This window comes from Myodes glareolus, chromosome 23 (genome assembly GCF_982192425.1).
Source record: "Myodes glareolus chromosome 23, mMyoGla1.1, whole genome shotgun sequence".
NCBI classification, from domain to species: Eukaryota; Metazoa; Chordata; class Mammalia; order Rodentia; family Cricetidae; genus Myodes; species Myodes glareolus.
The window spans coordinates 25,927,995-25,944,085 of record NC_142048.1 but is presented as its reverse complement, the minus strand read 5'-3'; the positions used below and the strand labels follow the sequence as shown (position 1 = coordinate 25,944,085).

Genomic DNA, 16,091 nt, shown 5'->3' with positions numbered 1-16,091 from the left:
GAAGTTGAACAGAAAATATTTGTGTACCGAACGACTTTTTCAGATGACTTTCATTGTAATCTTAGAGGTGTGCTCTTGGAGAAAATACTTCCGCTTCAGCATGCCACTGTGAGAAGTCACACAAGGGACAGTCTGCATTTGCCAGCGTGCCATCTTGGAGCAGCTAATTTCCCCTCCTAGCGTGGGCGATGGGAGTCACGTGAGCAAGCAATTGAAAATGATTTTACACAGGCTCTCACTGGAAAGTACACACACCATAAAATATACAGCAGCTAATTTTCATTTCATTCTCACTGACCTCACAAAATGTGACCGGAGAGCATATCACCCTGGCCAAACGCCCTGGCTTCAGAAGCCTCCTAACCTTCTCAAACGCTTTCCAATGGTGGCCGGAGTCCTGATTTGTATTTGGTCCCCAAGTCCCTTAAAGTGTGGTTTATGTTCACCAATAACTGACTGTGCAGAGCTAAGCCCTCTGGGAGATACGGCTCACATTTTCAGTCCTGGGGTAACCAACCACATTCACTGTAAACGGTGTTCAAAGTTTTTCTTCAATGAGAGCTCGGGCTTTATCAGCCAGGCAAATCCAAACCCAGAGGGTTGAGGCCCCAAACTAAAGCTGCCCATTGTTCTTTGAAAGGTTTGTCACTAATCTGCTAAGTGTACTAGGGCAAAAAACGTCAGTTCCTAAGGAGAGGTAAATTTACCATGGAGCTAAATGAAATTTAATCGCTGAGGGGTTTCATGCGCGCGGGTCTCCTCCAAGGCTCTGCATCCAATTTTCGTGATTTTGTCTTTTTTTTTTTTTTTAAAAAAAAGACAGATATGGAAATTATAGAAACCTTAGGACCTCAATAATAGAGTTTCCTTCAGAACTTAAGCATGTATTATTATTACACACTTTATTATGATATCGCTATTTTATAATTAGAATAAAATATCCATACACTTACTCGAAAAATGTTGTCCATCCAGTTTCGTCACTTTTGGTGGCCAAAAGCCCACTGTTGCCGTGGTAAGTGAGCAAAACTAGCTCCAGTCCTTGAGCGGTCATGCTTTTCAGACAGCCATTGGTGCCTATGGTCAGCCATATCACTTGGTTATCTGGAGACACCACCCGGACAGGCATCCGATTTGGGTCCCTGCGTATGCGGAGGGTGTTGCCATTGCTGTCTGTGACAGCCGTGATGTCGTTGTCATTGCTGTAGCTGAAGTTGTACAGGTAGTCACCCGTGACCAGGCTCACGGTGTACTGGTGAGTGCCGTTGATGTCAAAGATATAGAGTTCTTGATCAGTGGGAGAGGCAACCTCATAGAAGTTCATAGAGTTCAGTAAAGGCTTATTCTTTGACACTGCCCGGATTCGAATATTCCCCAGATCTGCAATGTAGAGCGTACCATCGGGAGAGGCGGCTAGGGAGGACGGGGCATTGAGTTTGGCATCTTTGGCGTAGCCGTCCCCGCTCTGATAGCAGTCACAGTTGGCATCATTCTTGCAGTCACACTCTGAAGGTATGCCAGCCACTAAGGAGATTTCCCCATCTGTTGTGACCTGCCTTATGCGGTTAATTTTCTTTTCATCAGTTTCGGTGATGTAAAGGACCCCGCTGTAGGACACGGCAATGGCAGTAGCTGACTCCAGGGTGGTCTGAACGGCGTGCTTCCCCACGGGATACTCCACTCCAGGGACCTGGCAGTGCATGGGCCGTCCAGCAGCGATGCGAACTTGACGGTTTTCGGTGATCTGTAAAACTACATTATTATCCAGGACATAAATGGAGTTATCCATAGGGTTAATGGCAAGGTCGGTGGGCCATTCCAGACGTACCTTAATAAAGAAAGAAATGACCTGGTTAGCCAGTAACTACACTGTAGTTAATTTGGTAGAAGAGTAAATCAGACCATTCAGGGAAATTAGCCTTAATTTGATAAACGGTTGTAAAATTGTCCCCCCCCATTCCCCCCCCCCGCGGTGAAACAAGCCTACAATTTTGAAGTGGAAACAAATGCAGGAAATAACATCTTATTTAAGCATGCAGCACATGGAAAGATTTGCTGGTTATAGCCAAACAGAAAATGAACTTCTGTGCCGTGAGTCAACAGATATTGCTGAGTTATGAACACATATGCTCCTTGCAGTAGTAATAGCAGCCAAGTGCCAGGGCTTCCTGGGTTATGAATACATTCTGATTCTATTGTGTCTTCTATCAGGCCAATAGTTAAGTCCCTAATTCTAAATATAAGCCCCTTGGGACTAATCGTAGCGTGTTTTTTCTTGTACTCGAGGAGCCTGTGCAATCAAAAGATTAGGGATTTAAGCTGTTTGGTTCTTTTTGGAGTGTCTGCATGCCGCTACGCCAGCGGAATTTTATTACCCACGCCTACCATTTCTTAGTGCTAATTGATCTGCCTTTCACCGAATTCATCAAGTGCAGAATCACACAAGCATATACCTTTTAGTAGCTCCTGATGTCCATTTAAACAGAACAGCAGCATCGTAACCACGCCCCACGTGTGAGAGATGCAACTGAACGTGGTGCCATCACTGGCTACTGACAGGGTACAACGAAGCCACTCGAGCAAGACCAGCAGCTTGGCTTAGCATTTACTTTACCTGGCTGATGTGCATGCTTGTGTCGCAGGTTAAAGGTCGGGCGGACGTCAGGTCATTGGACCCCAGGAGTGTTGATATGATTCCGTTTTGATCGACCTTTCTGATCATGGTTCCGTCAACAAAGTAGATCAGCCCATTCTTATCGACCGCCATTCCTTTAGCCAAGAAAAGTCAGTGTTACCATTAAAAAATAACAAGATTAATTTTGATCGAATCCTTAGGCCTAATGATGAATTAAAAGTTAGCCTTCTTAACAAAAGGGGTGGTAGATAACAGGTAAGACTGCTGTTTTTGTAAGGCTGGGCAGTGGTGGCACATGCCTTTAATCCCAGCACTTGGGAGGCAGAGGTGGGTGGAGCTCTGAATTTCAGACCACCCTGGTCTACAGAACAAGTTCTAGGTTAGCCAAGGCTACACAGAGAAACCTTGTCTCAAAAAAAAAAAAAAAAAACAAAACCCCAAAACCTAAAAACTAAAAACCAACCAACCAACCAACCAAACAAAATAAAGATTGCTGATCGTGAAATCTTAAGGAAAAAAAAAATCACATAGCCATTTACAGTTCAAATACATTTATGTAAAGAAACACAACAAAGAATCCAAATCTCTAAGAATCTCTATCAAGGGCATGAACTTCATAGGCAACAGCTCTTGCATGCTCCAAATACAAAATAACATTTACAGTCCCAACATCGTCTCTTCATTATAGAGACAGGCTTGGGTTCTGTTAGCGCCGACACACTTCCAAGAAAGACAGAGCTGAGCTGAGGTTAGTGTTTAGCTGACCTTGTTACAATGAATTTTGCCATTATGAATAATTCAGAACAGAAAATATTTTTTTTCTCCAGCCCCTGCTCACATAATCCTCACTAGCTATAATGAAAATAAAAAAGTTTCCAAACACAAGCCATTGTAATGGATGGCAGGATGCTTGAGCAAGGAGTCAATCTTGACTCGTTAAGAGCTTTCATCACAGAGAATTTTAGCCCGTTACCCCCCCAAATTCCCCATAGCAAGCAGATTTTCCCATGGCACAGAGACAAAAGTTGAACGGCCCTGAAGTGGGTGAGAGCTAATAGGGTTGCTTAGTGATGCTTTTAGAGAGGCCTGGGACTCATTCATGACGAGGAAATTCCAGGACAATGAAGGGATCCGGAGTTTACTAGGACGTGACCTGAATAATACAGAGTAGTTGCTTCAGTTTTGGAAAAGTTGAAAAAAAAAAACATAATATGATGGGTTTTGTTCTTAAAAAGTCAAGAATTTTATATTTACTGAAAAAAAATCATCTTTGTTTTGAACAATTTCATGACAAATGGCTTTGAAGGCACTAGATGTGATACATTTTTTCCAGAACACAGTTGGAGATAGAACTATAGACGCAGGAACCGGATGGATTTTTTTTTTTTTACCTTTATAAAAAATATAGTCGAAAGAAAAGCCTAGATTGATAATTGAAGTACCTTTGGGACTCATGAGCGTTGCTTCCACAGCCTTCCCTCCGTCCCCACACCTGGCCTCGTCGAAAGGAAGGCACTGTTCCCCGGTCCCTGCGACCACCTCCGCATTTTTAGTCAAGTCTTTTGCTCCCGTGAGTGACTTTGGGCGGTAGATTCTGCGTGTGTTAGTATCGGAAACGTACAAATCTCCCGTGACCGGATCCGTAGCCAGGTAGTATCTGTGAGCCGGGTTGCTACTGTAAAAAGATTCATGTGTAAATATTAGAAGAGAGCTCACCCTTGTGCACAGTGGGAAATGAAAGTGAAATAAAACATGCGATGAGAAAGTGTTTATCAACTGCGACCCCTTTGTCAGAGGCTGGACAAAGAACAGGCTAAGTGATAATGACTTAAGAGACTGTGATCTGAGGTGGCAAGTCTCCAAGACAAGATGACTTTAAGTCTGTGATTTTTTTTTTTTCTGGATTGGTGGTGAGGACTCAACTACCAGTTAGCCATTATTCTTTATTTTATTTTACATTTTATGCGTATAAATGTTTTGCCTGCAAGTGTGTGTGTGTGTGTGTGTGTGTGTGTGTGTGTGACATGTGCATGCTAGTGCCAATGAAGGCCACGAGAGGGCATCAGATCCCCTGGAACTGGAGTTAAGAATCAAACGTGGGTCCTCTGGAAGAGCACTGAGTGCTTTTAACTGTGGAGCCATCTTTCCAGCCCCCACCAAGAGACATTATTAAAACCAATTAACCTTGCTCTAGCCTAAAATAAGGAAGCAAGTACCTTGACAGATAGATGAAGTTTATTCTAGGGAAAGACCCTTCCAGCACATTCTCCATTGGTTTAGCATTGCTGTACTTTTCTGAAAACCTCACAAACAATATCCTCCCCCCACCAAGAATGCAGCATTATGCCCATCATGGTTGCTTTCTAACAGTCCAGAAAAGCAGATGGTATGGGTATACTGTCTGTTCAGAACTACGGGGATAAAATGAGATAATCCATCCAAATGCAGAAGGCAATCTCTAAACACTACTTTCTTAGCAATGTGACTTTTGGATCACGTGCAAATATGGTCCTCTGGAAAGGACAGAAATAGTCTGAGTGACTTGTTGTTTCAGTGGGGATAGCAAAGATGGGATCCATTAAATAACATAGCTTTTGAGAACTAGCTTGGTTTCATATTCTCTTCCCCTCTCTCCCTACCTCATACCTTTTCTTTATTCCTTCCATCTCCTTGCCGGCAAATACACAAAAAGCCACACACTTATTTATTTTGTATGTGAACATCTGTGAGATTGTGTCTCGTAGAAACGTTGGAGATGCTATATACGTGAAGTCAATCCACCACGGCTGCCTAAACATGACCTGAACAAGGACACACCAACAGACATGCTGACATAAAAGGTGGACGGTTCATGAAGCCCCAGTTCTACACAAAGAACCCCAAGAAACAAGAATCCTGAGATCAGGGAAAAATAAGTTTTCCCCAGAGAAGAGAGAGCGTGTGTGCACAAACACACACACACACACACACACACACACACACACACACACACATACCACCGCCACCGCCACCACCACCACCACCACCAACAACAACAACAATTAAAGAGAAAGATGCTATGGATTTGAAAGAGAGCAAGGGGAGAATTCATAAAAAATTTGGAGGGTGTAAAAGGAGGAGGGAAATAATGTAATGATATCATAATCTCAAAAATTAAAAAAAAACATGCTGTATAAGATTAATATAAACCTTTTAATTTTGATAATGGAATAACAATTTACAATACTAATTATGTTATACTATAATGAAACCGTTCTTACTATTTAATGTTCTTTTAAATTTTTATTTAGTTTTTTTTTTGTGTGAGTGAGTGTGTGGTGTATGTGTGTGCAGGCCAGAGGTTGATATCGGATCTTCCTCTATTGTTCTTGGGCTTAATTTTTGAGATAGGGAGGGGCGCTCACTGAATCCGGAGTTTGTAAAGTCAGCTGAAATAGCGCACCAGAGGGGTCCTGGGATCCACCTGCCTCTGGCCCCCAGTGATAGAGGAACAGGCAGGTGCCCATGGGCCCAGCTTTCACATGGGTGCTGGAGGTTTGAACCCAGGTCGTCTTGGTTTCCTAGTGAGGTACAGTCCCATCTCTAATCTCATGCGCTGTGCAAGTGGTGAGCGTGTGGGCTTTAATGTGAGGGCCTTTGCTACAGTGTTAGAGTTTCGCCTCGTGTTTCTCACCCTGGGGAGCAGAGCCCATCATGTAGACAGCAGGGACCTCTGGAACACAAGGGGGCGCTACGGCTGTGAGGCCACAGCCACACCAAGGCCCTACCCTCCCAGGCCTTTAGGTCTCCTTTCCAGCCTTCGATATCTTTTAGCATGAAGAGTCGGGTTAGACCCAGAGGCTTTAAACCCAGGAAGATGTTAAGGATAGGCAGTTCTCCGGAGGACTCAGAAGGAAGTGAGAGAACACGAACATCTCAGAAGTCTGATGTGTAGCAAATGGCCTATTGACCATGATAAATGTGATGACACCATTTTCCTTTGGGAGCAATGACACAGCTGTGAATGCACTTCTACCAAGAGCCTGGGAGCTGGCCTTTCGGCTGTGCACAGTCAGCCACAAAGTCTGAGGTCCACCACGTGGGGTTTATTCAAAAGATGTGTCATTGGAGGGACTCTCTAGTCTTTCCTACCACCCCGACTATATGATAACTGTGTAGGTGGTTTTTTTTCTTTTTGGCTGTCTATGATTAATTTCTCTTATTTGTACACCTACAGGAATGAGGTGTGGGCCACTCTGACTGGGTCTGAACCCTAGGTTCATCACTAAAGAAATACAAGCTAACTATGACTCAGAATCTTTAACTCTAAGGCGGCAACAACAACAGATTCTTCTCAGGATGCTGGGAGGATAACAAGACTTAATAGGTGGATATCTCTAAACATTTCAAAAGATGGATTGTTTTTAACTGTGTGTGGATATCTCTGTGTGAGTGTGTGGACATGAGCAAAGGTGTCTGCAGAGACCACAAGTGGGCGTGACATTCCCTGCAGCTGGAGTTACAGGCCTTGGAGAGCTGACATGTGGTGTTGGGAACCAGGCTCAGGTCATCTGCTGAGCCATTTCTCTGGCTTAAAAAATTTACATTTATTGGGGCTGGAGAGATGTTCTTTCAGAGAACCCATGTTCAATTCCAGTCCCAGGGGAGCTGATAGCCATTTTCTGCCCTCTATAAGTACTGCAGGCATGGAGTATACAGATGCACCTGTACTCAGAATACCCCCATGCATAAAATGAACAAGCAAATGCTCCTAGGAAAAATGTCGTTTTACTGTGTATGTGCACAAGCTCAAGTCACAGAACACATGTGGAGGTCAAAGGACAACATGGAAAAGTCGTGGTGTTCCCTCATTGAGTTCCAGGCCTTGACCTCACGTCATCAGGTTTGGTGGCAGGTACCTTTACCCACTAAGGTGTCTGTTGTCCATCAAGTACAATCTTTAGAACGGAGCCTGGTCTGTAAGACATACTCAGTAAGAACTAGCTGGCCTTACTATTTGCTATTTTTCGGTCCACTGTGAAATTTCAATATACCTTTCCTAATATACCTATTTCATATGCTAGGAGGTCTGACTCACTTTCATAAAATGTTAGGGGGAAAAAGCGTCTCAGAATGCGAATAGATTCAAATTTGCTTTTTTTTTTTGCTGGCATATCAGCAATTTGTAATCTACTAAGCTATTAGAATGAAGTCCAGACTCATCTTAGGATGTTCACTGAGTTGTTTCGAGAGTAATTACAAGAAAGTTACACGAACTAACATACTTCTTCATTATATCCTTCATTTGGAGACATTAGATTTGCTATTAGAGTGTGGGCAGCCCACTCTCTAGACATGGGACATGTGATTTCTTGGTGCAAAACTAATGCACAGACCAATCTACTAAGCTGGGTTTTGATTGGCAATGGTGATAGCTAGTTGGGCAGTAATTTGACGGTTGGTGTGTGTGTGTGTGTGTGTGTGTGTGTGTGCGTGTGTGTGTGTGTGTGCACGCATGTGTATGTGTGTGTTAGACCTGCTGGGTAGAGCATCACCCTCCTTCCTTGACACACAGGTGTTTCCTTTTCCTTTTCCTTTTCAGACAGGGGTCTCATCATACGACCAAGGCTGACCTTGAGCTCACAAGGAGCCTGGCTTGAACGTCATTAACCACCTGCCTCTACTTCTGCTGAGCTAGGATTACAGTTTGCACAAGAGACTGAAGACACAGTCACTTTCAAACAAGCAGCACAGCTTGACAACATCGAATGAGGGAAAGGTCTCATTATGCATACAACCCTATTGTCCAGAGAACCATGCAGAACTGCACATGCCCAAGAGAGGTGGTGCAGTCTCGACTGGCAGCCACTCCTTAGGGCCTAGCTTCACACAGGTGGGATGCATCTCTACAGAGCTGAAATGGGTCAGAAATGATACCACCAGGTGACATGCCAACACGGATGGGGGAAATTTTACAAAGTTCTAGATGAAGAGTTACAGGCAACCAATAGCTGCAGAGACCACACACACACACACACACACACAGAGAGAGAGAGAGAGAGAGACAGACAGACAGACAGACAGACAGACAGACAGACAGACAAACAGAGAGAATGAATATATCAGTTTTCTTATGGAATAAGCTCTCTGATAGGCAATCCAACCCAAAGTTGTCAGCCCTAAATACACGAATACATGTACTTATGGGCAACACTATATGGACACACCACACACACACACACACACACACACACACACACACACAGAGAGAGAGAGAGAGAGAGAGAGAGAGAGAGAGAGAGAGAGGGAGGGAGGGAGGGAGAGACAGGCAGACAGACAGACACATGTAACAATAATGAAGAAGTTAAATTTGTGGGGACACAGGACTGGAGAGCGGAAGGAGTGAAAATGATGGAAATACAGCACTCATGCTGGAAATTCTAAACATAAAACTAAATAAAGAATCCCCCCCCCAAACAAAACAAAACAAAACACTATGACAAAAGTGGGTGTGGAAAGTTTTCCTTGGCAGACAGGCGACAGAGGAGCTCTGAATCACATACACAACAGGAGTTTGACTCAGGATCATCTGATTTTAAGCCTGAGGAGTTCCCTGACAGGGTGCAGAGAACCTGCTTTCTATTGTCCCAAAGGTCACCGAGGGGCTGGTGGGCCTCAGATGAGAAGAGCGTCTAGTGTGTAGTCTGAGGTCACGGTGACGGGAACAGGGCTGCAGTTGTTCACAGGGCACAGTGGTTTTACAAAGGCCATGTTTTGGGGGAAATCTGTGTTCAACCCAGGAACACTGAGCATTTCTGTGCGACTGGCTGTCTGAGATTTTGCTGTTTCAGAAGGGTTGGAAATGACAGCCATGCCTCACAGCTGCAAAGAGCAAGGAGGCCGAGCTCAAGTCCACACCTGCCGCCTACTGCACCCCGATTCAGAACTCGGGGAGGGTGACCCAGATGCCAGCTATCACGACATCTTCCCTGTAGTCTTGTCAATTGGACACAGGCCCAGGGGCAAGTGCGGGCTGGTTACACTCATTTATTTTCTCATCATTCAGCCTTCTTAGATGAGAGAGAGAGAGAGAGACACTTGCAGAGAACAGCTCAGAAAATGCACGCTATTAACACTTTTTATCTTTTCCCTTGGAAACTGTGCCGCAGCTCTCCGCACACAAAGAGTTAGAAGCAGCAGAACGAATTCCTTTTATGTATAAAAGCAGAACTGCCTATTTTATGGTAACCAAGACGGCTCAGATGACTGCAAACAGAGACCTGGGAGACGGTCTTCCTAATAAATCAATAGGAAATGCTGACTCGAGTCTTGATAGTTTTATATCAAAAATTTAATTAATTCAAACACAAGATTTGTGATAGAGATTTGCTTTGATCCTTTAATTGGTAATATAAGATTCACAAGATTGATTTTTTTTTTTTAGTCCTATATGCTTAAATGCCCCTTGGCTGGTATTAATGAGTTAACTTAAGGTTTTTAGTTTGGAATTTAAGGAATTTGAACAAGGGTGAGCTAAAATTTACTATCTATTAAAGGGTTTATTAGCAAAGCAATAAACACCAGAGAGGGAGATTTAGAATACCAAACAGAAACCCATTTTATAATCATGCTAGTGTTGCCAGCTAAACAAATTAAATGATGACTTAGCATAACTGAATAACTAAAGGAATTTTATTTTACAGAATATTTGGGCAGTACTTAATAACTTGCCATAATAGTGTCCTATTTGAATCTTTAAAGAATAAGACTGTCTTTTAATATTCCTGGCCAATATTTTGAGTATGGCTTCCATTGGTCTAATTAATGACAGTCTGTGGTGTGTGCAGGACAGGAAGTGGACCAGAAGCGGTTAGTCTATATGTATTAAATCATCTACTACTGACAATGCCACTCCTATATGTAGAATTAGACGCATTTTGTGACTTCCTTTCTTTCTGTTGCTTGTCCCTGATTTGCTCACAACTGCTCCGTGACGCAGAAAAGTGAGGCTACAATGCAAGCCAGGCTAGCAGACAAAACAGCTTTCTGCCTGTCATGAGGGCTGGAAGAAGGGTCTTACTCAGGCTGGCCCAGCGCTCTAATGCTGAGCTACATGCACGCCTTTTAATCACGGTTTATTCGGAGAGCCTCACTCTGACCCAGGCTGACCTTGAACTCTGCTGTTCCTGACTCAGTCTCCTGGGCAGCTAGGATCACAGGTCTGTGCCACTAGGCTGCGAAAGCATCTCAGTTTTTCAAAAGCTAAATGAGGATGTGCCAATGAATTTTTAAGTATGTTGATTTTCGTTAGGCCGATTTAGACGATTATTCAACACACAAAATTATTAACGGCACCGATGATGTCATTATCTGTTTGATGAATGGGGCTCAAACACCTTGTGCGTTTTCTATATTTTTGCCTTTGGTTTTTCTGCTCACTCTGTATGCCAGGGTGTATAATCCAGCACCTCCCAGGTGCTGGGATTAGAGGTGTGTGCCTCCAACTTCTAACACCCACAGGCTCTGTCCACTGTCTGCCTTCCTCTCGGCTGAGTTCCTCATTGTTAAGCCTCCTCTTCCAGGTATGCTCGCTCTCATGGTCTAGTGTATTAACTTTCTAAGTGATCTTATAAAGTATATTATATTCCTAAACGGCCACATTGAACATGCCACTTTTTCAAAACCCTAACATATTTCCTCACTCTTTGAGTCAATTTTCCAGGAAGCCCAAGGCGGCCCTAAGCAAGCTGACCAAAAAGGGCTTCAACCTATGTCTCTCATTGCTACCCACACGAATCCCCACTTTATTTGGGTGGGTAGGATTACTCTTGGAATATCTTGCTTGCCTCATCTTAGACCCCTATATACTTATTTACTCTCTATTGGTTTTTCATCCTACGAACGTCATTCTTTTATATCCTTAAATAAACAGATTTTATTCTTAGATCTAGCTCAAATATCAACACTTTCTGGAAACTTCCTTACTATTCTGTCATCTCCCAGTTATCTTTTCCCCCAAGAACCATCTTCACGGGACAGGTATGTACGCTATTTGTCAAAAAATAACACTGAAGATGCCGGTCGGTTACACAAATGGCTGGTTTGCCATTATATGTGAGTTTCCAAGAGCTCAGTCTTTGATTACCATTCATCAAGTCTGGCAGAGGAGGACTAATAATTTAACACTGTTAGTGTTAACACTCACACGTATCAATACACAGCCCAAATAGTACAGCATTCCCGGGTGCCACAGAAAGGAAAGGGAGAAGCTCAAATGTAGTCAGAAGGACACACAGAGAAAGCTGACAGACAACTAGGGGAGAGTGGTTACATTAGGTGTCACTTCCAAGTGCCAGGAGTTAGTATATATTGACTTCATATTCTATGGCAGAATGCATAACAGACAGCTCCAAACCCAGACATATTATACCCAGGGAGGATAATTGTAAATGACTTGTGAAGTGACTGTGAAATAAGTCTAAACTTTCTAAAGCATTTTTATTTTATTTTATTTTATTTTATTTGCATTTCTAGGGAATCTCCTTATAGAATTCTGGCCATGGGAGAACACAGAAGAACGAGGAGTGTGATACAGAAAGAACATACACACGAGAGGGGTTCAAATCACCGCTTCACGTTTCTTAGTTGTGTATCTTGGGATGTAATAACTTCCAACTTCCATTACCTCATGTGGAGCCTGAGGGATTACTATGTGGCCCTCTAATAACATACAAGAAGTATCTGGCACAATGCCTGGCATATCATAGGCCAGCTTGTTAAAAGGTAGACTTTCTCGGCTTTCCTGTATCGCCTGCAGCATTTTCACACAGGGGCTGCTATGCAGACCTGTCTGGCTTTCTTCTTTTCTCCATGACTACCAAGAAAACAAGCAGAGAAGCGTTGATATTCTTGGGGCTCCTAGCAGTATATTCAGTGCTTTGGGGGAGATTTAGTGTCAACCTTAGCACGTGACTGGCCCGTTTAGTTGAAAGTATCAGGTCAATACAGAACCTTAGGGAAGGGTCCTGGGCCCATGTCTGGGTGCTTTGATCTGCAACAGTTGTCTGTCTGTTAGCAGGACTCCACTACTTGCTAGCTGTCCATCTGTCCAACAGTTCCAGTGAGCGATATTGACTTAGTCATCTAAGATCTCGGACATAAAATAACACGCTACCTTTTAAATATATCATCGCCTAAGATGGCCAGACTAGATCTGGCATGTCTAAGCCTTCTTGCTTTTCACTAGCTCTTTCTTATTTTTTTTCTGTCATTAAAGAAGGCTGCCAGAGAAGCCTGTTCTAAGAAGGATTTTATTGTATGTAACTTCTCCAGGCAAGTGTACTTATCAACAGGATATGAGCAACCTTCAGGCTGACGGTAGTCTATAGTCATCTTGAACTTTGAAGAAAGCCTTTCCCCGCATAATCATGGCAACAAAAATACTACTTCTTGGATCTGACAGCTGTTCCAATGTGGGATAATTAGAAACCACAGGCAGAGATAAGTATGTAGGATGCTAGAGAGGGGGGATCCTTTCCTAGTTCACAGGGTCTCGAGTAGTACACTCATATTGATCAGATAGATAATAGTAAAAAATTACCATCGTACAATATTTTCAGATTATTTTTCTTAAAGAGTTTTCCAAACCGAATTAGCTTTGTGCCCAATAAGACATGATCTGTCCTGGAGAGTGGACAAACTGTGCTACCTCATTAACCTTGACTGTGTCTGAAACTTTGCTCTGTTCCATAAGGCTTAGGTTACGTAAGTAAGTAACTGCACATTAGAATTCCTTGTGACAAGATTTTTTTCCCTATAAACCAACTTGAAAATATTCCTAAAATCCTGTCACACAATATATTTTGCAGTAAGTTATGCAATTGTCCAATTAAGCAGTTTTAATTCCTGAGATGTTCTGTGATTCTGAGTTTCCTCTCAAGATGATGCTATTAAAAAACAATTTCAGAGAGTCACATTGAGACATAAAAAGGACATTGGAAAATATGCAACAACCTTTAAGCAGAATGCTTACCTATGTCTAAAATCTTTATTTCTTGGTGGAAGCAGTTAAAAGAAAGGTAAAAAAAAAGCAGAGTTAGAAAAGGCTTCTGACACAGAACGAGATCAATATTGGGGTTTTAATTACTTGTACGGAAAATTGCAGCTTAAGCTCAGAGAACACTGGCAATGAACTTTGCTGTCAGAACTGGTTGATAATCACACTTCAAACAAAGCAAGGCAAGGGCATGCTGTTTTTACTATTCAAATTACGGCTAATGATTGGGCGGACCCAACTCAGCATCCAATATTCTTGCTTATTCACTAATCACGTCTTGATTCCAGAGAAAACACCTTGCCCCTCTGTTTCAACCACTGTGAAATAAAGATGAATTCCTGGGCTGCATTTTTATTCTAAGGAAAATTAAAGAAATTAGAAAAAGTTGTCTTTTTCCCTGTCGGTTCCCAGAACAAGAAAATCGCTGGATTGAGTAAGATATTTTCCACATCAGACAACTTTATACATTAAAAACACTACAGAATACTGACCATCTACCTCTAGTTAAGAACTATACCCTTCCTATGGTAAGTTTTAAACTGTGGGGATGTATCTTGAAATAAATGATTCAGCACACCACATCCAACTTCATTTTTAAGGATATGTTTGTCTTTGATTGGTGTCCCCAATAGGGGAAAGACATACCTTAGCTCTAAAACGCTTGTGACGTTCCCAGAAGGGAATATCCGTCGGACATAGTTGAAATCCCCTACATAAAGACTGCCGTCGATTCCGCAGGCTAGCGCCACTGGTGCCAGCAGTTTGTTCCCGTCAGCTTGGCCATTGCAACTTGGGCAAGAGATGCTGCGCCTCCGACCATTGCCCATGATGCTACTGACCACTGGAGGCTGCTGGGAGATGAACTGATTTTCCCCATTTCCTTTGTACAGTATACCTGGAAGAAAAAGTGCGTTTTTCTTACGGTGTAAACGAATGATGAAAGGCAAACACGCCCCCTAGAAATCTAAGACGGTGCAGTGTCTTTCTGATTTAGCACTGGAAACTTGAAGTTATTACATGAAAAACCACTGCTTGCCTCATTGTTAATCAATGTGGAAAATATTATATATTAACCTGATTAATAAAATTGCACCCTGGAAATATGAGTTTCTTATAAGCTTGCCATGAGTTTTTTTTTTTTTAAAGCTAAAATTACTTTATGGAAACAAGGTTAGAAAGTATTTATTTATAGGTCTCATGATAGTAAGCATATAATCTATCACTGAGCCATACCCCTGGCCTATGGAGGCCTATTGTTAACTCTGCTGTTAAGGTGTCTTGCTTCATATTCATGTGATGTAAACACACACGCGCACGCACACACAGACACACACACACACACACACAGACAGACACACACATACATAATGACACACAAACACACACAGGGTAGTCTTATTTAACATTCATCTGATGTAAATATATATCAATATCTGTCTGTCTATCTATCTATCTATCTATCTATCTATCTATCTATCTATCTATCTATCTAAAATTATTTAAAATTCAAATCCCAATGAACTGATGCCGAAGCCCAGCTTGTTATTCAAACTGAACTCTGCTTTAAGTCATGAAAAGTGTCAATAATTTCACAAAGGCAAAAATGCCAACCAGATCCTTAATGGCCTTCATTGAAAATGAGAGAAAGAAATTCTAACGGAGTATTTAGTACTTTCCTAGTGAGAATGAAGATTTGAGACTTCATCTTCTTTCACTTTGCCGTTACCCTTTGCAGATCAACGACTGGGGTCTGTTATTGACTGGCTTCTCAGTTCTTCCCCGTCCACGCATATCTTAGGACACACCTCGATGTGTTATTAGCTGTATAAACCACTTGCTACTTTGGCTTTTGAGCTGTATATACTGTATTTATTGGGTTTCTATGCTTCAAAGTAGTTCTCAGAGCTAATGAGTGTACTTCTCAGCAGATAGACTGGCAGAATAATCTTGGGAAAGCACAGACAGAAAACTTGAAAACGTGATTTTTCCTCCACTTTGGGATAATTTGAAAGTGAAGAAGTGATCAGAATAATTGCACTCCCCTTATAGCTCGGCACATTTTAGGTGCGTTTTGTGATTACTTTTTTAAATGCCTCGCTATTTGGGTGATGTAATAATCACGGCAAATTTACATCAAGAAATCAGGAATGATAAAACAGGTTTATTCAAATTTAAGAGAAAATAATTTAAATAAGTCTGGATCATAACAAGAGATGAAACGCTTTTTGCCTTGAATATTCAAAGACATGGATGATAAGCTAAGATTTTTCCTTTCTGTGATTACGTTATTTGACAATTATGGAAGTATAATTTCCTGGGAGAGTTCTGCAATCTTTATCAGAAGAACCCTATGAGTCACCCCGCTGCTCTGCTGCATCTGATTTCTGCATTTCACTGAATGACTGGCCCTTCACGAGTGTC

General features: G+C 42.3%; 1 protein-coding gene across 8 annotated transcripts in view; it reads right to left on the bottom strand.

The window, feature by feature from the left end:
• The window catches only part of Tenm3 (teneurin transmembrane protein 3), a 446,983-nt gene that overhangs the window by 41,499 nt on the left and 389,393 nt on the right, over positions 1 to 16,091 (bottom strand). For 6 of the 8 annotated variants that reach the window (XM_085680300.2, XM_085680302.2, XM_085680303.2 and 3 more), the window contains 5 exons: positions 14,316 to 14,565; positions 13,647 to 13,667; positions 4,078 to 4,310; positions 2,615 to 2,769; positions 954 to 1,828 (listed from right to left, as the gene is read on the bottom strand). In XM_085680300.2, coding sequence (XP_085536426.1) covers positions 954 to 1,828; positions 2,615 to 2,769; positions 4,078 to 4,310; positions 13,647 to 13,667; positions 14,316 to 14,565 — 1,534 coding nt within the window. The remainder of the gene's footprint in view (positions 1 to 953; positions 1,829 to 2,614; positions 2,770 to 4,077; positions 4,311 to 13,646; positions 13,668 to 14,315; positions 14,566 to 16,091) is intronic. The other 2 variants (XM_087901091.1, XM_085680304.2) reach the window with 1 other exon arrangement.